The sequence below is a fragment of the Phocoena phocoena genome, chromosome 12 (genome assembly GCF_963924675.1).
Source record: "Phocoena phocoena chromosome 12, mPhoPho1.1, whole genome shotgun sequence".
NCBI classification, from domain to species: Eukaryota; Metazoa; Chordata; class Mammalia; order Artiodactyla; family Phocoenidae; genus Phocoena; species Phocoena phocoena.
The window spans coordinates 19,973,738-20,001,718 of NC_089230.1; the positions used below are offsets into that span (position 1 = coordinate 19,973,738).

Genomic DNA, 27,981 nt, shown 5'->3' on the forward strand with positions numbered 1-27,981 from the left:
AAATAGACAATCTACCTGGAAAAGAATCCAGAGTAATGATAGTAAAGATGTTTCAAAGTCTCGGAAACAGAATGGAGAAAATACAAGAAATGTTTAACAAGGACCTAGAAGAACTAAAGAGCAAACAAACAATGAGGAACAACACAATAAATGAAATTAAAAATATTCTAGAAGGAATCAATAGCAGAATAACTGAGGCAGAAGAACAGATAAGTGACCTGGAATATAAAATAGTGGAAATGACCACCACAGAGCAGAATAAAGAAAAAAGAATGAAAAGAATTGAGGACACTCTCAGAGACCTCTGGGACAGCATTAAATTCATCAACATTCAAATTATAGGGGTCCCAGAAGAAGAAGAGAAAAAGAAGAGTCTGAGAAAATATGTGAAGAGATTATAGTTGAAAACTTCCCTAACATGGGAAAGGAAATAGTTAATCAAGTCCAGGAAGCACAGAGAGTCCCATACATTATTTACGGGATAAATCCAAGTAGAAACACTCCAAGACACATATTAATCAAACTATCAAAAATTAAATACAAAGAAAAAATATTAAAAGAAGCAAGGGAAAAACAACAAATAACATACAAAGGAATCCTCATGAGGTTAACAGCTGATCTTTCAGCAGAAACTCTGCAAGCCAGAAGGGACTGGCAGGAAATATTTAAAGTGATGAAAGGGAAAAACCTACAACCAAAATTACTCTACCCAGTAAGGATCTCATCTAGATTTGACAGAGAAATTAAAACCTTTACAGACAAGCAAAAGGTAAGAGAATTCAGCACCACCAAACCAGCTTTACAACAAATGCTAAAGGAACTTCTCTAGGCAGGAAACACAAGAGAAGGAAAAGACCTACAATAAAAAACCCAAAACAATTAATAAAATGGTAATAGGAACATACATATGGTTAATTACCTTAAAAGTAAATGGATTAAATGCTCCAACCAAAAGACACAGACTGGCTGAAGGGATACAAAGACAAAACCCATACATATGCTGTCTATAAGAGACCCACATCAGACCTAGGGACATATACAGACACAAAGTGAGGGGATGGAAAAAGATACTCCATGCAAATGGAAATCAAAAGAAAGCTGGATTAGCAATACTCCTATCAGAAAAAATAGACTTTAAAATAAAGACTATTAGAAGAGACAAAGAATGACACTACATAATGATCAAGGGATCAATCCAAGAAGAAGATATAACAATTGTAATTATTTATGCACCCAACATAGGAGCACCTCAATATATAAGACAAATGCTAACAGCTATAAAAGGGGAAATCAACGGTAACACAATCATAGTAGGGGGCTTTTACACCCCACTTTCACCAATGCACAGATCATCCAAAAAGAAAATAAATAAGGAAACACAGCTTTAAAAGACACATTAGACCAGACAGACTTAATTGATATTTATAGAACATTCCATCCAAAAATAACAGAATACACTTTCTTCTCAAGTGCTCATGGAACATTCTCCAGGATAGATCATATCTTGGGTCACAAATCAAGCCTCGGTAAGTTTAAGAAAACTGAAATCATATCAAGTATCTTTTCCAACCACAATGCTATGAGACTAGATATCAATTACAGGAAAAAAAATGTAAAAAATACAAACACATGGAGGCTAAACAATATGCTACTAAATGACCAAGAGATCACTGAAGATATCAAAGACAAAATCAAAAAATACCTAGAAACAAATGACAGTGAAAACACGACGACCCAAAACCTATGGGATGCAGCAAAAACAGTTCTAAGAGGGAAGTTTACTGCCATACAATCCTACCTCAAGAAACAAGAAACATCTCAAATAAACAACCTAACCTTGTACCTAAAGCAATTAGAGAAAGAAAAACAAAGGAACCTCCAAGGTTAGCAGAACCATAAAGATCAGATCAGAAATAAATGAAACTGAAAGAGAAATTGAGGAAGCAATCCCACTTACGATAGCAACAAAAAGAATAAAATACCTAGGAGTAAAGCTTCCTAAGGAGACAAAAGACCTGTATGCAGAAGACTATAAGACACTGATGAAAGAAATTAAAGATGACACAAACAGATGGAGAGATATAACATGTCCTTGGATTGGAAGAATCAACATTGTGAAAATGACTATACTACCCAAAGCAATCTACAGATTCAATGCAATCCCTATCAAATTACCAAAGGCATTTTTTACAGAACTAGAATGAAAAATTTTACAATTTGTATGGAAACGCAAAAGACCCTGAATAGCCAAAGCAATCTTGAGAAAGAAAAACGGAGTTGGAGGAATCAGGATCCCGGACTTCAGACTATACTACAAAGCTACGGTAATCAAGACAATATGGTACTGGCACAAAAAGGGAAATATAGATCAATGGAACAGGATAGAAAGCCCAGAGATAAACCCATGCACATATGGTCACCATATCTTTGACAAAGGAGGCAAGAATATACAATGGAGAAAAGACAGCCTCTTCAATAAGTTGTGCTGGGAAACTGGACAGTTACATGTAAAAGAACGAAATTAGGGGCTTCCCTGGTGGTGCTGTGGTTGAGAGTCCACCTGCCAATGCAGGGGACACGGGTTCGTGCCCCAGTCTGGGAAGATCCCACATGCCGCGGAGCGGCTGGGCCCGTGAGCCATGGCTGCTGAGCCTGTGCGTCCGGAGCCTGTGCTCCGCAACAGGAGAGGCCACAACAGTGAGAGGCCCGCGTATCGCAAGAAAAAAAAAAGAACGAAATTAGAACATTTCTTAACACCATACACAAAAATAAACTCAAAATGCATTAATGACCTAAGTGTAAGGCCAGACACTATAAAACTCTTAGAGGAAAACATAGGCAGAACACTCTATGACATAAATCACAGTAAGATCCTTTTTGACCCACCTCCCAGAGGAATGGAAAAAAAAAAAAAAACAAATGGGACCCAATGAAGTTTAAACGCTTTTCCACAGCAAAGGAAACCATAAACAAGACGAAAAGACAACCCTCAGAATGGGAGAAAATATTTGCAAATGAAGAAACTGACAAAGCATTCATCTCCAAAACATACAAACAGCTCATGCAGCTCAATATCAAAAAAACAAACAACCCAATCCAAAAATGGGCAGAAGACCTAAATAGACATTTCTCCAAAGAAGACATACAGATGGCCAAGAGGCACATGAAAAGTTGTTCAACATCACTAATTGTTAGAGAAATGCAAATCAAAACTACAATGACGTATCACCTCACACCAGTTAGAATGGGCATCATCAGAAAATCTACAAACAACAAATCCTGGAGAGGGTGTGGAGAAAAGGGAACCCTCTTGCACTGTTGGTGGGAATGTAAATTGATACAGCCACTATGGAGAACAGTATGGAGGTTCCTTAAAAAACTAAAACTAGAGCTACCACATGACCCAGCAATCCCACTACTGGGTATATACTGTGAGAAAACCATAATTCAAAAAGAGTCATGTACCACAATGTTCATTGCAGCACCATTTACAATAGCCAGGACATGGAAGCAGCCTAAGTGTCCGCTGACAGTTGAATGGATAAAGAAGACGTGGCATATATATATAAAATGGAATATTACTCAGCCATAAAAAGAAACGAAATTGAGTTATTTGTGGTGAGGTGGATGGACCTAGAGTCTGCTATACAGAGTGAAGTAAGTCAGAAAGAGAAAAACAAATATTGTATATTAACGCATATATGTGGAATCTAAAAAAAATAAATAAATGGTTCTGAAGAACCTAGGCGCAGGACAGGAATAAAGATGCAGACATAGAGAATGGACTTGAGGACGCAGGGTGGGAGAAGGGTAAGCTGGGACGAAGTGAGAGAGTGGCATGGACATATATACACTACCAAATGTAAGACAGATAGCTAGCGGGAAGCAGCCACATAGCACAGGGATATCAGCTTGGTGCTTTGTGACCAGCTAGAGGGGTGGGATAGGGAGGGTGAGAGGGAGGGAGACACAAGAGGAAGGGGATATGGGGACATATGTATACATATAGCTGATTCACTTTGTTATACAGCAGAAACTAACACAACATGGTAAAGCAACTATACTCCAATAAAGATGTTAAAAAATAAATAAAAATTAAAAAAATAAAAACCATTAAGCACTATAAAAAAAAACATAGCTAGTGGGAAGTAGCTGCATAGCACAGGGAGATCAGTTCGGTGCTTTGTGACCACCTCAAGGGGTGGCATAGGGAGGTTGGGAGGGAGGCACAAGAGGGAGTGGATATGGGGATATATGTATACATATAGCTGATTCACTTTGTTATACAGCAGAAACTAACACAACATGGTAAAGCAATTATACTCTAATAAAGATGTTATAAATAAATAAATAAATATAGGCAATTCACAGTGAAAGTATGCTTGTAGATAAAAAAAGTGAAAAAGCATTTATTGGTCTATTAGTAAAAAATAATATTCAGCTTACTACTAGTATCATATATATTTGGATGATACAAATGAAAAAAACCAACAAAAGATTTTACACTAAAAAAATTAGTTACAGCAGTCAGTGGAAATTTTAGTATGTTGGATATAGGCAACAGAATTAAATTCCCTTCATTAACTCCTTGCCAGGAAGAGACGGAAATGCTTGCCTCTCTGCTCTGAAATTCAATGTAAATAATTAAAAGAAAATTTTAAAAGGCCATAATTCAAGGATGCTATCAGGACCAAGTGGGATATTAATCCAAGATAGAGGAATTCTAAAGTGTTATGTGCAACAATATACAGACACAGTAAGAAAGAAAAAGTCATGTTTAAGTAGGCAATTCATGCAATTAGGATTTAAGAATACAATTTCATTTTAATTCCTAGACTTCCAGGAGTGGAAATTCACTTGTGACCATGCTAATTTTTAATTCACAAAGGATCAAAAGTCAAGGTTAACATGCAGATCTCAATTCATTGTATGCTGGTGACAAGCAATTTTAAAGTTCTTGTTAGTTACAGGGGCTCAAGGGATTGGTTTGCCATTAGGAGGATGCCAATCTGATTTGCTTTCAAAAAATCTTCCAAAGGTGGTCAGTAAGTTTCAGGAATGCGAAGGCTTATTAAAATATTTGCTAGCTTGAGCAACTCAAAAGGGGCAACAAAGCTAAGGAATCCTACAGAATCTTCTAAGTACTATCTGGGGGAAACTTCAACAACTAAACCTTCCTTCCCAGTGGGAATATGTAATCATTCATTCATTCATTCATTCACTCATTCAATTCAGAAATGTATTGAGCACCAAATCTATGGCAGGTGCTTATTTCTATTCTGCATCCATTTTTCTTAAAGAGTTTAATAACTTTGGGCAGAACTTTAAAAATATATATCAATTTTACCAATAAATCAGTTACACCTTTATTTTTCTGGAAAGCGGTCCCTATCTTGGAGATTTTTATATTATCAAAGCAAAGTACAATATATAAATACCAAGAAGAGCAATCTAAACCCAAATTAATAGCAGAACCTCAGAAACAAAAAATAATAAGATCTAAATTTAAAAGGATTTCTAAAATAATACTATCGTCATTTCCTATATGGGATGTACTTGAGCTCTTCAAAATAACATATGACTAGTAATACTCATCCACAGAAAACTATAAATATTACAAATATTTGTGAACGTGCAAACTTTGTAAGAACACAGAGCCACATCCTGTTAAGGAATCTTGGGTTTCTGCAACTCACCCTCACAATAGAGAATTGCACAGGTGAGAAGGCACCAATGCAAAGTGGGAGTTTAACCTGTCATGTGGATCCCACTGAAGATATATACTGTTCTCAGGAACCCATAATAGCAATTAATGGCTAATAAGATACCAACCAATGGGAATTTTACACTTGCCTTTAAGGGAAGCCAAAAAATGAAATGAATGCACCCCTCTCTTAAGAGTTATTTTTGCCCTATAGTTATGTTATTATTTATTTTTAATTATATTCTCTTGTAAAATATGACATAGATCAGCCTTATACAATATCTCCATATAAGAATATACTGTGAAAAAGATTTAAGAGTAACTGCTTAAAAAAAATTAAACTTTTAAAACATATCATGAATTCTTGTATAAAAACTTTAATATGGAAATTATACATTTTATATCCACTAGAAAGAATATATTTAAATATATTTCCCATGCTAGCTCTCACTGCCAATTGACTTTTAACTTGAAAATATCCATTAAAGGGGCTTCCCTGGTGGCGCAGTGGTTAAGAGTCCGCCTGCCGATGCAGGGGACACGGGTTCGTGCCCTGGGCTGGGAAGATCCCGCATGCCGCGGAGCGGCTGGGCCCGTGAGCCATGGCCGCTGACCCTGAGCGTCCGGAGCCTGTGCTCCGCAACGGGAGAGACCACAACAGTGAGAGGCCTGCGTACCGCAAAAAAAAAAAAAAAAGAAAATATCCATTATGATAGTTGAATAAAAACTTCTAAACAGGTTTGACTTACAGAATTTGTTCTTAACTAATTATTAATGTATTTGGATTTAAGCTGAACTAAAAAGTAATTTAATTTTGAAACTCTGGCTTATAAAGACTATGATGAGGTTTCATGTAGCCATTAAGTAAAATATAATGTGGAACCAACATCTCTATTAAATTTAACCTTGAATTATAATTAATACAAGGATTTAATCTGTTCATCTATTATGGCTGTTATAGAGCCTAGTAAATAAGTAACAATCTGATAGCATATGGGCTTTACCTGACCCTCTGAAGCTTCTGTGATACTCTACAGGGCCAAAAACCTCTGCGTGTGTGTGTGTGTGTGTGTGTGTGTGTGTGTATATGCACATGCTTTTTGGGGGTGAGCACGAAGATTGATATATGGTACATAGGATTCTGCAAACTTTGAGAAATGAAATTACAAATAATAACCTGGGAAATTATATGCTCCCAAGTATAACTATATTTATGGACTTGTGGAAACTGCCATATGTCCTTTAGGCAATTACTTCTGAAAATTCAGAGGAGATTATATTTCAAATAGCTGTTTCCACTTCCCACTAAGGCTGGCATTCTGTAGAGTGGTATAAATTGAAGCATACTTTTTAAACGAAGTCAATATATCATGTTTACCTACACTCCTGATAATGTCTTTTCCCTCATTTAAAACGATATTTTCTGAGAGGATGGAAAAGGGTGCGATGAGAAGCTGTTTTATATATATATATATATATATATATATATATATATATATATATATATATACACTACATATACATGATATATAACAGTATATGTATATACTAAAATCTTAGTCTAATAGCTGACTAGATTTAATCACCCTGAAAATTATAAATGTATTTATAAATAATCATATTTATTTAAAAGATTATTTAAAATATAATTGTAGCACTATATACTATGTATGTACAGTAAACTGTTTGAAACAGCAGAAATGTTTTCTGTGAGAGCTCGGCAGAAACTGCAAGGCATCAAGGTACTGAAAACAAAATGTTTGGGAAAAAAATCAGTAAATAGCCATCTTTATATAATTTCCTCTGGGATTTGAACTGTTTTTATTTGGTTATTTTCTGGCTCTTAGTTTTCATATGGAAAATTCACAGGGTCATAATCTGTGGTGCCTTAAATAGTTTGGCCTTTATACAGTGACTATTTTATTCCATGAGAAAAGAACTCCAAAACCAAAAAAAAACCCCAAACCAAAACAAAAAAAAAAAAAAAGGAAAATTTGAAAATAATCCCTTTCTACACCTGAATTTGATGACATTAGAAGACAGGGTCTGAAGAGAAGAGAGGGAATTACATTAGAAAAAGCCATTTTCAGACCTTGTTTGGTATGTCACTAAAAGCTCTCTTTTGAAGTAATACATATTTCTTACTATAGCCTGCATTGAAGAGGATAATTTCTCCTTAAAGAGAGGCTTGTTTTATTTGCCTCATGTTATCACTCGGAAGGAAGACCAAAGAATCGCAAAGAGCAGGTTCTCACTGGCCCTGCACCCAGTGATGTGATGGTATCTAGGCTGGGCTTCATTTGCTTTGCCGACATACGGAATGTTTGATTTATCTTCAAATAATTTACAGTCTTGTTTCTAATATTGGTTTTTGTTATCTTACCAAAGACGACAAAGGGCCCCACTCAGGAAAAAAGAAATGGAAGGAAGAAGCGTAGCAGTCGCGTTATGATCTTTCATACTCACAGCAGCAAGACGGAAATGTACTGTTGATCTGCTCCATAACCTCTGTGAGGTCTGTGCTGGTGTCATGAGGTGGGGCCAGCAGGTCCTCTGCCGCTGTGACAGCAGATAGAAAGAACAAGAGACACTCTGAAATTAATGTCTGGTCTTCCACCAAAACACAACTTCAGGGAGAAAATACTAGTACTGGCTTCTAAATATCAAGGTGAAAATAGTTCTCCTTATAAAGGATAATTTTAGGGGAAAATTCCAAAACCATTTTTGTATTTTTTTGTGGTAACAGAATTTTACATAATTAAAACTTATTAGATGTTTCTAAAGGAAGAATCCACATGTCAGGGGAAAATTCACGAGTGACAAATAATAGTCATATTATTGCAATTTATTAGTCAGAATTCCACTATTGGGCATTACAAGTATTTTTTCATATGAGAAAGATATTCCATTAATTTCTTTTTCCTTCCTTCCTTTTGGAGACGTCAGCATAGGCTAGCTTATACTGCCACAAAACTACAGGTAGTTTTTTTTTTTGGCCATGCTGCAGGGCATGTGGGATCTTAGTTCCCCAACCAGGGATTGAAGCCACGCCCGCTGCAGTGGAAGTGCAGAGTCCTAACCACTGGACCGCCAGGGAACTCCCACTAGAGGTATTTTATAAGATACTTTTTACTTGGATGTTTTTTAGTCTGTAATCGATAGCAAAATAGTCCTCTTATTTAAAAATTAAAATAATATTAATATTTTAGGTTTTCTACAGATTCATGCAGCAAAAGATAAACAAATTAATTTGCTTAAAGTATGTGGTCCTCAGTAGAATTTTAGAACTTAATCTCATCAGTAACAAAATGTCATTCCAGAATGCCTAGTTGACAGGGCCCTTCCTAGCAGCAGTGACAGGTCCCCACTGTGACCAGTGACAGGCTGGGTGGGACTTCAGCCTCAGATGGGGGTGGGAGGGGCAGAAATGTCCGTAGGAGCTAGGATGGAGAAAGCAGAACACTAAGTCTCCAGCCCTAGGCAAAGAAAACTATGTTTGGTGTAATATTCTTTAGTATTTCATTCTGAATGTGTACAAGTATGAAATTTTAGAGACGGGAAATTTACTGAAAAAAAGAATTGTTCCTAAGGTAAAGAAAAAAATAAATTGTGCTCATCCCAAAAGGAAAGAGCTCTTTATCAACTTTCATCAAAATTCAATCCACTACTACACCTTATATAAACAAGCGCATTATAGTTTATTATTCTAAAATGTTTGCTTTTTTGGTATAGTTAAAATGGCTTTGTACTCAGCTGAGACCACAGAGGATACAAATTCCTTTATGCCCTAAGGCACCCATGTGTAAGAATGTTATTTAAAATGAAAAGCAAACAAATGGCAAAGCCCAGAGTAGACCAGGGGAGGGAGTAGCCAAGTCTTGGGGACACGGACCTGCTTGATGGAACTGTGGGCCGGGGTCCGGATCCAGCGAGTAGTTCAGTGCGGATTGCTGAGGTGAAGCCCAGGGGGAGACGCCATTGATTTGGGAATCAGATTCAGGCTGGAATCACATTCAGAGGTTAGAACAGAGGAAAGATTCAAATAACGATTAAAGAAAACATTTCTGTTTCTAACTTCCCCTCCCCAATAACAGATAATTAAATCACATAACATTCTTCACCCTCAGTCATTTTCAAATACATTTTAGCATCAGTTGGTGGGCTTACCAGTATTCACCTGAGGACCGAGTGGTCCTTCCCTTTTGATTTGGGCACCTTGAAGAAGTCACTTGGTTATATGGCAAGATTTACCTATCAATGTCAGTGTCATTCCTCAATTGTTCCATTATTTTTATGTCAACCAAGTGAATTTGGAAACATGTTTCATTCATCTTTTAAAAAATTAACACTGTTTCTCATACAGTAAATTTCAAAATTAGCTCATTTTTTATTCAAATTAACATTTAACAGCAATATTGGAGAGTGGTGAAGAGCACGATTTTGGATTTAGCTGCTTGGATACAAACTCAGTCACTCAGAGCTGAGTAATTCTGAGGAAATTTTTTTGTGTGTGTGGCTGCACTGCACTGTGGCATGTGGGATCTTTGTTCCCCAACTAGGGATAGAACCCACACCCCAAGCAGTGGAAGCATGGAGTCTTCCCCACCAGGGAAGTCCCTCTGAGGAAATTTTATAATCGTCTGCTTTTTATTTATAAAAACTGGATTTTTTATTTATAAACTAGCGGTAAGAGTGCCTGTGTCAGAGGGTTTTGTGAAGGAGGTGATCAATTAGTATTTCTAAAGCAATTAGAACAGAATCTGACACCTAATAAATACTTCACAAAGGCAGAAAGTTTGAAATTGACAAGTACATGGTCAAACTAGAAAAGTGTGATCCACTGTAAAGGGAATGCAGAAGTTACAATGTTTTTGTTTTGTCTTTTTAAAATATATTTTTAATAAATTTATTTATTCATTTATTTATGGCTGCATAGGGTCTTCATCGTTGGGTCTTCATTGCTGTGTGTGGGCTCTCTCTAGTTGTGGTGAGCGGGGGCTACTCTTCGTTGCGGTGCGTGGGCTTCTCATTGCAGTGGCTTCTCTTGTTTCAGAGCTCGGGCTCTAGGCACGTGGGCTTCAGTACTTGCGGCACACGGGCTCAGTAGTTGTGGCTTGCAGGCTCTAGAGCACAGGTTCAGTAGTTGTGGCACACAGGCTTAGTTGCTCCGTGGCATGTGGGATCTTCCTGGACCAGGGCTCGAACCCATGTCCCCTGCATTGGCAGGCAGATTCTCAACCACTGAGCCACCAGCAGAGTCCCAGTTACATGGTTTTTGATGCTGATTTTTCCATTACATCTATATAAGCTGAAGTCTGGTAGCTTTGCTAGTTTTTACTATCAGAGTTGAATTTTCCATCAACTTCTGGCATTCATGCTAAGTCATTAAGAAGGGACGAGAGCTCCACAGTCTGGAATACGCAGAGCCATTTAGATATCCAATTTCTCGAAAAGCATTACTGTACAATTCTGAAGGCTCATGAGCCATTAGGCAGTTCTGTCTAACAGGAGGAAGTTAGTAGGGGGAGGTGAAGGTGAGCAGAAGAGCCTTCGGCTCTCCTAAGAGCATCAACAGACTACAGCAAACAAAGCTTTCAAGCACAGCTTCCTTCTACAACAATTCTACCTATGCAGTAAGTCCTTAATACTCACACTTCATATTCTAAAAGAGTTCCAGAGAAAAGTCATCCCTTGCCCAGGCAACATTCAGAAACATCAAATTCACATTACTAACAATGTAGCTTTTCCAATGTACAGGAGTGGCACCAAGATAAGCTTCAGACATCTCAAAGTACTTAGAGAAAACCAGCCAGGCCTTGGGGAAGGTCTAATGATGCACAATTCCAAAGTAAACCTTCCCCCAAGCAGTCTCTCAAAAAGTCTGAAACAGTGACAGACATTCAGAAAGTATAAGGGGTATTCTGTGGCCCACTGTGCAGGTAATGCAAAAATTACACTGTTTTGAATGATTCTGACATGTTAAAAGATACTGATAGCAACTGCGAAAAGATGGTTTTCTAAAACTTGAGAAAATCACTGGAGGGAGAGTTGTTTCTGCCTTTGACTCAATAAATCATTTCTGGAGAAAGTCATTCCTATTCACTGTGTAGGGGCCCCGTACTGCATAGGCCAGAGAAAAAGGCAAAAGATGACATGAATTCTCATGTCAGGGATTCTTCAAGAGAGAAAAGTTCCAGGTCCATTTGCTGGGATTCTATACAACAGACACCTGCTGCAAAGACATCTTCACTACCAGTTCTGTGACATGATGCCTATGCTTTAACTGCTAGATGTAATCAGGTACTTAATTCTCTATAGTGTGTTGTGTCTTTATAGATGATACTACCTTATATATCATACTATTTTGTTATGGTCTCTAACAAGATTGAAGGTAAAAAGGCAGAAGCTGTATCTGATGCTTCTTTTATATCCCAAAGAACAGTGTTTTTCAAAAGTGCAGGCTATTACCCGTTGATGAGTTATAAAACCAGCACTAAGAAAGAAAGACAGAAGAAAAATAAGAGGGAGGGAGGGAGGAAGGAAGGAAGGAAGGGAAGAAGGAAAGAAGGAAGGAAAAAAATGGAAAGTAAGAGACAGCATTTTTTAATAACAGCAATTAGCATTGTGTATTCATCATACATGTATGCATTCATCATAATGCAAATTGTATTTTTTATTGTCAAGAAAGTCTGCAAACAACCGCCATAAAACATGTTATGGCAGGAAATAATAGCTATGTTAGGAAATAAAAACTGCAAATTAATAAACATGTTACTTAATTTCTTGAAAATAGCTCATTGGAAGGAGGTTTTACCATGAAGAGTTCCTTTCCCTTAAGGCCCACATCTTTCCCAAATGTAATTTATGCAGATATATGTTATAGGATCTTTTGCCTTAAACTATTCAGAGCTGAGACAGATTTCAGTGTTAAAGAAGAACGGGCAATTCCATCTTAAGCTGGGAAAACGCATTTTTTGGTGCCAGTGAGCCTTTAATGCTTATGTTTGAAGAGGGATTTCTAAGCCAGTCTAAATCCACTATGGAGAGGAGAAACCGGAAGTGAACCTCTCTACCAACTCTGGGACTGAGTCCCATGGGACATGGGACTGGGGCAGATGGGGTGGGGACAGGTGACATCAAGTTCCGCACACTCTACCTGCTCTAGCAGCTGCCGAAGTCGGTGGAGCTGAGACTCCAGCTGCTTGTTGTGATTTTCCAAAATTTGCATCCTAGCCTCCAGCCGACCTTTATGCTGCCTGAGGAGTTTTGCTTCTGCTATAAGTTCTGAATCCTCCGACGTGTGATGAGGAGACACAACAGAGTCTGGAGGGGAGCCAACAGGGAGGCCCCTTCTCAAGTGCTGCTCCTTCAGCTGCTCGTATTCCACTTGCAGATTTCTAGTGTAGAGAAGGGAAAATGGGCATTAGTACTGTATACCTCACCTTCTCACCCAGATTGTCCATGAGCTCCAAATGCAGCCCGTGCTACTTACTTCCTCATAGGTAAAAACACGTACAACCGTGATATAAGCAAGCATGAATAAAACTGTGCTTTTAAGTAAACAAGTGCTCTAACAGACACCATCCCTGAACCCTGAAATGCAGCTGTAATCTGTAGCCAGCTGCCCAGTGTGTTAATGTCCTCTTAAAAGTTTGCCTCTGCTGTACTTCCTGGACAATAGTCCTGAAAAAAGAATGGGTAAGGGTCATGTTGAAGTGAATATGCAAGAATTTCCCATCAGAAGTTTTCCCAGGGTGACACATCTTCTCCTCCCAGGTCTAGCACACCTTTGTTCTTCCTCAAGGTCAGCAATGATCCGCTCCAGTTCTCCGCGTTCTTCCCTCTCTACCGACTTCAGGATCTGAGCGGGACTCTGGGGCTGGCTCACAGGGGACTCCCCTCCGAGCGTCTGGCAGTACTGCTGGATGAGGGCATGCTCGTCCTCCCTGTGGAGACAAAGGAGACACACACAAAGGCTCACAGCTGGACATGGATGTCTCTGGAGGTAAAGGAAGGAGAGACGACGATGGTCAGGATGGCTACTGACCCACGGCTGCCTTAAAGCTCAGTGTCCCAATGACCTCACTTTAAAACTCTGGGAAGATACTTTACCTAATAGTGTATGTACACTATACACACACACCAACATTCCGTGCTTTGCCTTTGGTCTAACATGTATATCTCACAAAGAAGAGATATTTTACTCAGCAGAGGATATAAAGTGCAACACTTAAATAGTTAATGTAAAAGACTTTACAGGGAAAATCAATAACTGAATGCCAAAAGAGTGGGTTAAAAGACTGCTAATTAAAAATAAACTGCTATAGACTGTTTCCCCTCCCCGAAATTATGTTGAAACCTAATCCCCAGTGTAAAGGTGTGTGGCGGTAGGGTCTTTGGCAGGTGATTAGGTCATGAGGGTGGAGCCTTTAAGACTAGGATTAGTATCCTTATGAAAGAGACCCCAGAGAGCTCCCTTCCTGCTTCTGCCTTGTGAGGAAACTACAAAATGACAGCTATGAACCAGGAAGGGGGTCCTCATCAGGTACTAAACCCACTGGCTCCTTGATCTTGGACTTCCCCGTCTCCAGAAGTATGAGAAAAAAATGTTAGTCATTTATAAGCCACCCAGTTTGTAGTCTTTTGCTATAGCAGTCCCAATCAACTAGTTGATTCCACTGTCTTTAGCATGTGGTTAAAAGCAATTTTATAATGCTTTGTAACCCAAAGCGTGGGAGAAGCAAATCCTTATATTCTTTCATTTAAATAACTTAACATAAATTATAATTGTAGATATTTATAAAATAGCTACAGATATCTTACTTGATATTATCAGCATGTCACTTCTAGGATCAATCATTCTGCATTAAACAAGGAACTCCATTTAATTGACTTGGGTTCTCCCACTTTTCTAACTACTTATCTAATGAACTAGACATATTAATAATGTGGTCAAATCTAATGATTGACAGAAACAGAAGTATAACAAAGGAGACAAAGTTGATATGTTTATGTGAAGGAAATGCTTATCAGCAAGACTGGAATCCTTCCCTTCTTTTACCAGAGATCCAGTCAGATCTCCTTGTAAATGTGCAAATGACAGACTTCCTGGCTAATACTAGCAGGAGAGTCCTGCTACAGAATACCTTTGGCAGATTGTACCTGATCTGTTTTGATGGCTTTTGGTAAACAAATCCTGGAATCTATGGATTTATAGGATAGGGCTTCAGAAAAACATCTTGCAAGTTATGTAGCTATCAGAGTATAAAATGGAGCTATTCCATGACTGAACCAGCTCCCTACTGTGTAAGTGATGTGACTGCAAATATCCCTTAAAGACCTCATCTGTTACCCCGCGGTCAGAGCACATCCTAACGCAGCCAGAAGTAACCTGGTGAGTGGCACGGGCAGTCCTGGACCTTTTGCTTATGAGTACTGCTTGATACTAGGTGAGATCTTTGATTCTGTGAGTCTAATTTGAAAATCCAACCCTGTGTTATCACACTTTACTCTGATAAAGAAGGGACATGAAATTGCATCTGAGGTAGTGAGTTCTTAGAAAAGGTATCTCCTGAGCACTGAGATCAGAGCGATATAAAGAAGGAACTGAAAATAATGACTGTTAGGCCTGCAAAACAGCCAAAGCACAGGTTCAAATGAGCCACTTGCTGATTTACTTTGCTTCCTTTATCAGTAAACCTCCCTAATCTCACCACCTTTCTACTATCAAATGAATGAAAAAGGAGCGGAGGGCTTCCCTGGTGGCGCAGTGGTTGAGAGTCCGCCTGCTGATGTGGGGGATACGGGTTCATGCCCCGGTCCGGGAAAATTCCATATGCCGTGGAGCGGCTGGGCCCCGTGAGCCATGGCTGCTAAGTTAGAAACTGGAAATAAGAAACATAGATGGGAAGGACTGAAATAAGCTATGGCAGCGTCCTTTGATTACCTGTCCTGTGAAAACACCATATGGCTGTGAAATAAATAAGGGAGCCTCTCAGAAGAATCTCATGCTTGCTTCTAAATTTAGAAGGGTGAGGATAAGACGAGAGAATGGGTTCTGCACCAATGCAGATGCAGAGCAGCAGTGTTTGAAAGCAGAATCCAGGGACTTCCCTGGAGGTACAGTGGTTAAGACTCCGCACTTGCACTGCAGGGGGCATGGGTTTGATCCCTGGTCGGGGAACTAAGATCCCACAAGCTATGCAGTGAGGTCAAAAAAATAAATGAAAAAAGAAAGAAAGAAAGCAGAACCCAAAGCTCCTAGGATGCCCATGTAGCAAAATCAAACAGAAACTTGGCAAGGAGGTTATGTGCGTGTGTGTTTGGAGGTGGGGGAGGGTATTTTCCTGAGACGGAGTAAATGGGTAATTTATTATTATACCCTAAACATAACTGTATTATGAAGGAGCAGAGAAGGCTGTGAAGCTAATGTATCAACACTACAGGGATACCAATTAGCTGCTAAGGATAACAAGACTCTAAGTCAGTGATGCTTGGAGGCACTTCACTCAATTTAAATGAAGAGAGAGGCCATAATAAGAGGATTAAAAAGTACAGATCTAATAAATGGACAGGACAAATGGACAAAGCATAAAAATACAGTGCATATAAACTAAATAATAAAATGAAATAATAAAGCAATAAAAAAGTAAGAGTAGAGGAGAACATTTATAAATATTTCTCAGGCGAAAAAGAGTATAGAAACTAAAAAGACTGAGTATGCAAAAAAGAAATAATAACAAAAGAAAAATGATCATATATATCCCAGTGAAAATGTTATCTATTCAGGATAAAGCATCTCAAGAAATCAGCCAGAAATCAAAACAAAACAGGAAATCATTTGTAAAGAAAGAAAAATGTTTAGCTTCCAACTCTCATAATATTCAATGTCCAAAGTCAACGGACAAGGTCTAGAGTCCTAACCTAGCCATTCATATGACCAACCAGGTCAAGTAAATGTACAGCAAAGCGCTTTGTCCACAATTTCCTTCCTTTAAAGATTTTTTCTGTTCCAGGCTTCAGAGTTGCAAACAGCAATGCCAGTGCCAATCAGGCCAGCCCTCCAATTTGATCCTTCCACATACAACAGGGTCGCTCAAGGGCAGACGGCAGATGGAGTGAGACATCCTGATGGCAATGGCCTAAGGAGATGTCCTTAAGTTCCAGCTACTCAGATTCCCCAGGACTATCCTGAGTCCTGTCTCTTTTTGAGACATGGTTGCTCAATTCCTCCTTGAAAGAAAATTAGTACCCTTAAAATTAATGCCTTTAAATTGTCCACAGTCAGACTTTCAGGAGAAAAGGGAATATTGGGAATTGGGTTTATGTGGGCCCACATAAACCATGAGATTGATTCAGGTCTAGGCTGGGGAGGTAGCAACCCATGATGCATGGAGGTACGACGACTAATTAACCAGCTTCACAGAAGATGAACATTGTTAGGGGCCAGGGAGCTGGTTTCATTGACCAGTTTGAAGGACAGAGAAAGGCTCAAACTGCAGATACAAATGACTAAAGGACCTTGGGTAACTTAGAGAGAATTACAAGTTCAAGTCTCAAAATTCACATCTCAAAGGCATAGGGCTTTCTTTTATTGCCTATGGCTGAGATCACCCAAAACCAAATTTGGGAGATTGGGCCCAGCAGATGTTGAATTACAAATTTATTATTGTAATACTTATTCATCTTGTCAAGTCAATAGTACTGATTGGGGCTTCCCTGGTGGCGCAGTGGTTGAGAGTCCGCCTGCCGATGCAGGGGACACAGGTTCGTGCCCCGGTCCGGGAGGATCCCACTTGCTGCAGAGCGGCTGGGCCCGTGAGCCATGGCCGCTGAGCCTGCGCATCCGGAGCCTGTGCTCCGCAACGGGAGAGGCCACGACAGTGAGAGGCCCGTGTACCGCAAAAAAAAAAAAAAAAAAAAAAAAAAAGTACTGATTAAAATGAAAATATTTTAAAGGTAAATATTATACATTTAAGGGAGAAAGAATGACCATTCTATGTCAAACCACTGGATTTTAGGTCCAGAGTAGGGTTTCGAGGGTTAAGTCCTTGTTAGCGTTCTCACTTGATGAAACCCCTGCATGTTCACAGGAAAAGAACCCCAGAATACTCAGTAGTTCAAACTGTGAAGGAGCAAAGAAATTCCAGATTGGCTTTAACAAAGTAAGATTTATTAACATATTCATTAAGAAAATATTAATGTACCAGTAACTGGAAAACAATTTCTCTTCAGTGATTTATACATTCTTACACTATTAATTTAATCTCCCATAGAAGGGAGAATTTGGTTCCTTGCCTTTTCCAGCACCTCGAGGCCACCACATTCCTCCATTTTCAAAGCCAGCAGTGTAGCACCTGTAAAATCTCTGTATCTTACCTCTGCTTCTGCGGTTACCTCCCCTTCCCTAACTGACTCTCCTCCATCTTTCAAAGACCCCTGCAACTACAGTGGACCCACCTAGATAATCCGGGATAATCTTCCCATCTCAAGATCCTTAATTTAATCACTTGTGCAAAGTCCCTTTTGCCATGTAAAGTGACACATTCATAGGTTTCAGGGATTAGGATGTCGACTTCTTTGGGGGCCCATTATTTTGTCTACTTCAAATGCCCTCACCATGTTCCTCCCCTGTGGGAACACTTATCCATCTCCCCTCTAGCCTGTAAGATTCCTGAAGACAGATCGACCTTTATCTATACAGTATTGGACACATGGCAGTGGTGTGCTGCTAAGTGTTTACCAGCAGGTTCTCTACAAGATAAATATATAAAAAGGCCCTGATTTGTAGCATTTTTAATTCTATGGTTTAAATACCTTCCTCATGGCCAATTTAAGCTAATGACTTCACAGAATGTAGAGCTGCGAAAAGATACACAGTTGCAGCACACCACCTGATACCCCAAGAGCATAGATAATAGTAAAGTGAAGTAAAATAATTAGGGTGTGATGAGTTTTGAGTATTACTTTTGTTTTTATTTCAACCTAATCTATTGAACTGCAGGTGTATACAAATGAACTTGAATAACGGCCCTGTTTAACAAGAAGCTTACAAACTTCTTGAAATTGCCCCCAGCACGCTACTGCAAGGTAGGGTTACAATAAATATTTGCTGGATGGAAGAATGAGTTAAGATATCTGCTGATAGTATATTAACATGTATTCGGCTGTTAGTCATCTGATTACTGTCTTTTCTCAGGCACTGGTGCTAAATTTAAAAATAAATAGTGCTCATTCTAATTTGAAAATAGGAGAAACTAAATTTGAGCATTGCCTTTACTCTGTTCACAAGATGCAAAAAACACATTTTAAAGAATTTAAGTTTGGTTTTAATTATTTTGGTTTTAATGATTATTTTTAAATTTTATTTAATTCTTTAGCTATTTGTCAAACGTGGTGGAAGTCATGTGGATTTAGGATATTCAAGATGCTAACTACTTTATAAGAAATACATACTAGGAGGTTAAATATGAAACAAGCATTATGATATCTTGCTTTGGGAATTGTTCCAAACTCACAGTACATTAATAATAAGGTAAATCACTACTGCATTATTATATAGTATTAACTTGCTAATCTTTGAAATTTAAAATTGAACAATCTCCTGAGAGCTTTTATTTATAAGCTTAATGACAGTAAAACAATTTTTTAAAAATATTGACAAGAAGACATTCCATGTTAAGAGTGCCCTAAGGTATTTCAACTTGGCTCTCTCCATGATCTTTTTTAGTATAAAACACCTAAGAACCATGTTCTACAACTTTCCTGGTTACCTTACAGCTTCCCACCAGATCCAGACCACAATGAATCTGTGTGAGTCAAGTAAATTTGACACTATTGAAATCTTTTAGACATCATTCAGAATTTAAAATGTTAATTCCAAGGTGGTGGAGGGTGGGAAAAGTTCTAAAAGCAAGATGGCACACAACAGTGGGATAATCAGAGGGAAAATAACTGTCTAGAAAGGCTTTTAAAAAGTATTCTTAAGTTAAGGAGGCTTTTCCTAGTTGCTAATAAAATCAGATATTGGCAGAGGAGTTAACACTTTTCAATGAAGAGTGGGGAAGAGATGTCCAAGCCTGTGTGGGTTATAATTATTAAATGGCAGAGACTATGGAGAAAATGTGAGCACACAGAAGGAAGAGAATTTTACAGAATAGCACATATTCTGTAGAATTACATTTGTTAAATTAACAAGAAATATCAGACAAATGGAATGAATATCTATACCTGTATTTATAAATAAAACAATCTGATTTTCCTGAGACAGATGAGTGGCCAAATGTAGGATTTTTTTCAGTAACTTATACGAAACTAACTAAATAAACATATCCAATTTATACTATCATGGCTTGAAAGCATAAAATCTATGTAGACATTTTTATAACCACACTTATCAGTTTTGATTGGGATCAAAATTCAGGGCTGCAATCAATGAAGATTATATCCGACAGCCATAATACAAGAACTAGCTTTCCCAGGCAGCACTAATTTCATGATTTACTTACACACTTCCTGTGGTAGAGCTGCTATCAGTGAGGAAAGACCCATTAGTCCTTTCCATCTGGGCCAGTCTGCAAAATGAAAATAAGGAGGTTAGAGAATGTGGCCATATAGGGCATAGTCGACTGGTACATCCTCAGTGTTCCTTAAACTGTCCTAATTCTCACAAAATACAGAACGGCCCAAATCCCCCAGCAAGACTTTGAAATTAAAACATCTAATGTTGAGCTATATTTCTATCACCACTGCCTTAAGGCCTGGAGACCTTTATTTTATACCATGTCACTTAGTCTCCTAATAGACCTAGTCTCAGAATTGACCTCCGAGACCCTTAGGTCAGTCTTCATTCTCACACAAATCTGATTATGTTCCTCTCGTGTTTAAAGACTCTCCATGACTCCCCTTTACCAAAGGACAGAATCCTACTCCTTAGCAGGTGGGCCCCCCATTATTGGACTTCAGCTTCTGTCCCTTCATTCCTTCTCATCCTTTCCCCTTTCTCTACCTGCAATCCTTTAAATAAACCACGTTCTTTCCTAGCTCAATGCTTTTGAGTATGTTTTTCCAATGGTCCAAGCCTGACTTTCTCCCAAAATTTCTACTTGGCCTAGACTCAGTTCAAATGTTACTATTTTATGGCGCTGGAACTAACCTTTTAAGGCACAGGTAGTAACTAGCACTGCCGATGCTTAGTGTATATTTTTTTCCTGAAAGTTTGTACATACCATCAAGACCAGCCTATACTCTATATTGTTTGGGGACTCTAAAATAAACCCCTATAATAAAGCTTTAGCATACATTTAATTACATATTTTAATTCATATGTGCACCCTCTCCTGAGAACACTTTCAATCCCTACTTTCATTCACTGAAAACTGGGTTACATTATCTAAACCCTGCTTGTACGGTGTTTGGGTTCTCATGAGCTCAGTAATCACATCCCATGGAGATTTAGTCCACAGAATGTATAGCAGGTGTTTGGTAAAGTGCAAATTACAACATGGAGAGATGAAAGCCCAGCTTTCAAATATAATGGAATCACGACTTCTGCCAAACTACCTCCCTTAAATCAAGGCACGTTAATGATATAAGATTAATACAGAAAGAGATACATTCTGGGTGGCAGTGCAGTGGAGGCCTCCTATCAGAGTTTCTTACCGTGTAGCATACTGTTCTATTCTTGAATGGGTATCATCATGAAACAGCTGAGGAGACTGTGAAGGGCTATAAGAGAGAAAGCAAATAAACAGTTTTATACACAAATGTTGACAGATGTTACTTTAGGAATGTTAGCTTAGTTAAATGATGAATCTGACATGCAAAGAAACCACTAGGATTGTTACCCAGGGGGCAGAAGTATTATTTTAGAACAAGAGCTTAGTAATCACCCCATGCTGATAAAGCTGATCAGAACATCAGTCTTGTGCATATGGAGCTGCGAATACTCACTCATAGTGCTCTGGCCACAGACTGATGAGTGCGATAGGACTGCAAAGAGGGCAGAGGGAGACAAAAGTCATAGAACAAACACTTTAGAGCAATTTAAGACAAAAGCAGTGGGCGTAGGGGTGGGGGACATTCTCAATTGTCTTCCACTCCCATGTTTGGTTGCCCTGAGGTCCACTGTGACAAAATCAAAACTAACAAATGACTGTCTATTCTAGAAAAGATACTGTGTATTCAAGTGCCTGCAGGGGCCTTTTCACAGATATTACAGGATATTTGTTATAGATAGCAAACACATCTTTAAGTAATCTGATTGAAAAAAGAAACAGAACGCTCTAAAATACCTCAAAGTTATGTAAACAATAATGTTCCATAACATACCGAAGGGAGATGCAATCATATTTTTGTTTTTCCTGGAGAAGAAACTTGATCAGAATGGTAAAGTTAAATACCGAAGACTACATTGTATATTGATGGCAGAGTTGCGATGAGAATGTTCTGAATCTTTGCTCAATTTTAAACGTAAAAATCCAAATCCAGGTGTACACAAAGTATCTCAACCTCACAGATTCACTGAAAAAAGATGCGACGCTTTCCTCTACACCCGGCCAAAATTCTCAATTATCCATAAAACTGAAAGCAACTTTTCTAGATCGTGATACACTCACTGTCTTCAAACAAAATTTTATCCAGAAGTTCTATCTAAGAAACTGACAAAAGGAACATTGCTTGAATCAGGGCTTGAGACTGGAACTTGATTATTCAGTATCCCTCCTAGCCCTGGGGGTACACTCCAACCTCCCAGCACTGCCTAGAAATCCCGAAGACTCCATGTATCCTTTGAAAACAAATGATCCTAATTAAAAGCTAGTTGAAATGCTAACCTTTTTTACTGGAGGGGAAGGAAGAGGAGGGAATACTGATGAAGGTGGAAATTTTAAATTCTAAAGAAAATTAGTTTTCTAATTAAGTAAAATCTCCTGCAAAAGCTAATGCTGATTGAAACAAAGAGGAAGAAAAGTTTAAATTATTCTAGATCTACTTGATTCTCCTATTTCTATTACAGATACACACTCAAGAAAAAGTTAATGATCTCATTATCTCCTACTGGGAAGCAAAAGTTGATGTCTGCATAGCAAAGGTTAAAAGAAGATGGAAGGTCATCTTATTGGGATGGAAAACTGAGACTCTTTGGACCTACTTTCAAAAACAGGCATTTATTCAGTCTGTGTTTGTCAGAACATCTATACTGTAAATAGACTTAATTACCCATGTATAAAATAGATACAACAACAATGAAACAAAACAGTATTATTCAATAGTCTTTTTACATCACTTTTCATTAACTCTGAAATATGTATGGTAAGTGTCAGGTAAATGATTTGCTATACACTTTCTAAAAAATAGGAACTGCTTGAGAGACCATTTCTAAAATTCAAGTGTACTACAACATTCGCTGTGAGCTTTAAATGTAAGAAACATATGTACTTTTTGATCTTAATTGAACTCAGAAAAGCTTTGTGAAACTGCTTGACTGGTTCCTGTAAGGTTAATTCAGTTAGCACAATAGTGATTCACTGAACTAAGATAAGAATGGCAGAGGCAGAAAGCTGAATTGAAGTTTCTCAAGAGAAAGTTTTTTATATATTGTGAAAATTTCTAAGAAAAGAAATAAAGATTAAAAAAACCCAAAAGTTTAGGCTTTATTGACTTCAAAGTACCTTGATTTGCAGAAAAAAATGTTAAGTGATAAGCTTTTTCATTTAATTCTAGAAGAGGAAAACTGGGCAATATTCTCCCTGCATTGTTAGAATCTATGATTAAAGGGGGTTAAAAATAAGACCAATCTATGTGTTAGCCCAGACTTCATAATGTGGCCTATCCCTGCTTTCCAGAGTAGTGTTTGAACAGAGTTTGGTTAATCACACACTAATATGGAAGGAATCTGACTCTACTAATGTTATATGAAATATAACCCAGACTTTCTTTGAAGAACTTCGTGACTCCTTTGGTGCCTTAAATTCTCAGCAGACTGTTCCTCATGCTTCCAACCTTTTTGCCTTCTGAAGTCCATTTCTCCCCAGGCAGAGTAAGTGCAGTCCCAGTGTGGTCTAACATACAAATCTTCAATGGCTCCCCACGGCTCTCAAGTAACCTACAAACACCGTGGCATGGCCTACAAGGTCCTTCATTATCTGGTTCTTGCTTTTCTCTCCATTTTCATTACTTCCCATCCCAGTTTCTGAAACAATCTTGTCTTCAGGCTTTTGAAAATGTTTGCCTTGGCTTGAAACTCTCCCTCTCCTCCCCAGGCACCAAACACTGAGCGTTTGGCCCTATTACTCTTTCAGTTCTCCAGGTTAGCTGTCACTTCCTGCCAGTGCAATGCCCCCACAACCATAATTCTACTTACTATGAATTGGTTCTTGCTACAGTAAGAACTTAAAAAAACATGAAACTCATCTACTCCACCTTAACCAATACCAGGGAGAGGTGTCTATTTTACTCCTTTTAATCTTCAGGGAAACCTTTTTGGCCAGTAAATCTCACTCAATTCTCAAATTTCTTTGTCACTCTTTGAGCCTGTTTCTCAGGTTTATTTTCAACGGTAACTCTTTCATCAAGCTCTACTCATTTATTTTGATTTATTTTTTGAAAAAAAAAATCTTGCATAGTTATAAAATTAATCGAATAAGCCTAATCATGGATTTGTTTACCTTCTTTTACTAATTTTCCCATAAAACCCCTCCACGCACGCATGTATAATTACTGGATAGGGGATAAGACCTTACATTTTGCAGAGATGAAAGAGAAAGAAGCAAAAGAAAATTCTAATCAGCTTCATATATAACTTCAACACATTTACCACTTTGCTGGTTTTTCTCCAATGTTCTCTTCCCACAAATAGGAGAATAAATGAAATCAAATTTTTTACTACCCACTCATGTAAATTGTTACACCAGAAGATTAAGTGGCCCTGTACTGGAAAGGGCTCAGTAGAAAAATGAACTATACTGACTCCAAGAACGCATCCTAGGAGTGAAAAAAGAAGAAAACCTGCCCAATGTATCCAGTAGCTCATAAATCTTTTTCAGAAACGATCTTGTGACATCTGACTCCTTCTTACACTCCTTCTTTTCTTTCTCTTGTTTTCCTCTCACTGACAATGCTGGTAAATTTATGTTAGCTAAAATGAAGCATCTTCAGAGTTACAGCCAAAAATCACAGCACAAAATTATTTGGCACACTTTTCTGTTCTTTTCTACTTTCACTGAGTCACCCAGAATAGAATGATTGATGTCAGTGATTGCTTTGACAGTGAAAGGCAAATTATCAAAATTGCTTAAAAGGAGTTTAAAAGATCTATTTATCTGTATGATTCATATGAAGGATGCAGATATCTGGGACATAAATGGTCCCAAATGGTTTATCCAAAGAGTGAAAGGCACATCACTATTTCAAACCTATCAAAGTATCCTATAAATAAAAGCACTGTGTGATAATTCTATGCTTCAGGCAACTACTCCAAAGGTTATTTAGATCTGATACCAAGGTAAGTAAAATTTTGTCTTTATTAGAAGGTGTTCAGCATGGTTAAGCTATATATTGGATACTAAAACAAATAATGTATTATCATACACTTTTGAAAAAAAAAATCTACCCACAAAACAGAGGACCAAAAATATACCTTTCCTTATGGATTTTAAGTATTTAAGTAGTGTCCTTTAAACTGAAATTGTTTCAATAAAATTTCTTCTAAAATGTACTGTGGGAAAAATGACTGGGAGGCATATATCCTAATTGTACAGAATTTGAAATCAAGCAAGGTTATCAAAAAGTTTGAATTTCTTGGTATGCCTTAAATGAGTATGTGGTATTTTTATCTACATACACAGCTGCTTTATATTTCTTTCTGCTGCATACCCATAATGTTACCTATAGAGGGATAAAAATACCTACTATGCTTTGGCTGCGGTCTTTCTTCTACTTCTTGGCAGTTCAACAAATTAAAAAAAAAACTGCACATAAATGTAGCAAAGCCCCTGGTCTATAGGGTTTTATATGGAAAAAAAAATTGGACTAAATAGTCTACCCCTCTATTTTGACATCTTTGAGACATGGACTGTCATAATACACTGGACGATTACTATTCTCTGATTATCTCTCATATACACAATAAAATGAATTATGAGTTTTGAAGGTTAAATGTCAACACATTTTTATACTTCTTATTACAATTTTCTCTACTATATAATGTAGGAAACTCCATACTTCACACTTTGGAGCTTCTCTTCTGTAGTTATTTGAGAGGGCATATTTCTGTAACTAGAACTTCACTATTCTTTACGACTCGGCACTCTGCTATGATTAGCAATAAAAGTTAATTCCCCCCAAGATTCAAGCACAAGAAAACTGCCTTGGCAGGCATATTTATGCTGATATTTTTAAAAAGTGATTCAAAGATTTAAAATCATATTTATTTTGATCTTGATGTATAATTGTTTAGTAATTTAAAATTTGCTCTTTCATTTCTTCTGGCTCACTTTAAAATTTCTTGTTCTTTTCATTTCAGGCTATAAATTGCTATTCTCTGCTTTATAATCCCAAAGTAATTTTGTTACTTGAAGCTTTGTTTCATTTATGTTTGTAAACTCAAATTATATACTTTTAAGAAATTTTGTCTATTTCATGTTTAGGAACACAGGCAAAATTAAACCTGGAAGTTTTGCTGTGCCATCAAAAGCAAACAGTCAAAATTCATGTTGTGAAGACTGATTCCAAGTTTATTTTACCTCTTTTAAAATGAAACATTTTACCAAAACACAAATTCTTTTTTGGTATCAGATTTCTCTTTTGTCACTAACATAAAAGTAGCAGATATCAGAGCATATACAAATACAAGTTTTAATAGTAAAAGTAAACTTACGTCTCTAAGTTGTCACCTTCAAGAACTGTCTGGACAGGCAGGTAGCCAAGCCGAGGATGTTTGGCAAAGTATTTCTTCGATCTGAACTTATTCTTCAGCACCTTTGTGAAGTCCCGTACATCTTCCCCAGATGTTGTCTATGAGGTTGAAAAAATCACACTTTTCTCATTAAAATGGAAGGAAGGAGACAACTATCTACAATCAAATTAGAGTAGATGTAAACTGATGCAATTACATGACCACAGTTTCAGTAGCTTTATGTATTTTTGGAATAGTGCACAAGGTCATAACACATGGCACTCAGGACTCATCATTAAATATATCCAGCAATTAGTTTACAATTTTAAATTTTCTGTTGAGCATACACCATAAGTAGATAATTTCCCCAATATGTTAAAAATCGGGCCTAAAAGTAAAATTAGTTTTGGCAATCTTATTGGTTGATTCCTTTCACTAAAAAAGCTGCAATATGTTACTAAACATTTGGTGATGATGAAGTATTCTGGATATTATATGGTTTTAACTAAGGTGAATAAATCAGGCTGAGCTATATATACAGCCTGTACAAGTCAACATATATTGTAATCTAGAAAAGAGAAATACACAAGAGAGAAAGTGCAGGGCCACACTGGTTCTCTGTATTGCAAGAAATACTGTCAGATTCTTGTTCTTTTCCAACCATACAAATATATAATTATTCGACATGGACTGAATTACTAATGGCCATATAAAATGTGACTTTTTAAAGAAGCATTTCAAGATGACTAGTTACTAATCATTTAGGGTGAGGTGGGCTGAAATCTACCCCAACTCCCAAGCCCTCATCCACTCAATGAGCCCCAGTTTTCTACTCTGTATCATCAATTCTAGTTTTTTGGGGAATATGTTAAACAGACATCAACTTTAGTCCTTCTGAAAGTGTATTTAAAATAGTGATGTGTGCAGAACTGAACTGAAACCTTGGTCATCTGACTCCTAGCTGGCTATCCCTTCTACAGCTAGACAGACCTCATGCCAACCTCTTTACAAAGCGAAACCAGAGGACTTTTCTATGATAACAAACTGAGTACTAAATATATTGACTTACCTGCCACCTGCTTCCCTCCAGGACTTGCACCCTCCCCATCTGTCTTTTCCCTCATGACAAGCATGCCCAAGACTCATGCAAATAGAAGTTTAACAAAATGTAATTATTTTTTAAAACAACTGAATTGAGTCAACGCTTATGTGGTTTTGTTACTTTCTATTTGCTCCCATTCCACCTAAATATGTCTTCTAGTAAACAGTTAAGGAAACTTTTGATTCTCTAAGCTTGCAGAGCAGAGAGAAAACATAAATCAGCCCAAGCTATTTATACATCAATCTTTGCTTTATTTAAAAGGATATGTATAGCAAGCAAAGC

The 27,981-nt window shown here is 37.7% G+C and overlaps 1 protein-coding gene across 1 annotated transcript in view; it reads right to left on the bottom strand.

The window, feature by feature from the left end:
• Positions 1-8,150: 8,150 nt before the first annotated feature.
• Positions 8,151-27,981, bottom strand: part of UTRN (utrophin) — a 482,739-nt gene continuing 462,908 nt past the window's right edge. The window contains exons 65-72 of the mRNA XM_065888619.1: positions 26,580-26,716; positions 21,656-21,694; positions 21,365-21,430; positions 20,212-20,277; positions 13,492-13,650; positions 12,861-13,101; positions 9,597-9,705; positions 8,151-8,263 (exon numbers count right to left, since the gene is read on the bottom strand). Of these exons, the coding sequence (XP_065744691.1) occupies positions 8,151-8,263; positions 9,597-9,705; positions 12,861-13,101; positions 13,492-13,650; positions 20,212-20,277; positions 21,365-21,430; positions 21,656-21,694; positions 26,580-26,716 (930 nt within the window). The remainder of the gene's footprint in view (positions 8,264-9,596; positions 9,706-12,860; positions 13,102-13,491; positions 13,651-20,211; positions 20,278-21,364; positions 21,431-21,655; positions 21,695-26,579; positions 26,717-27,981) is intronic.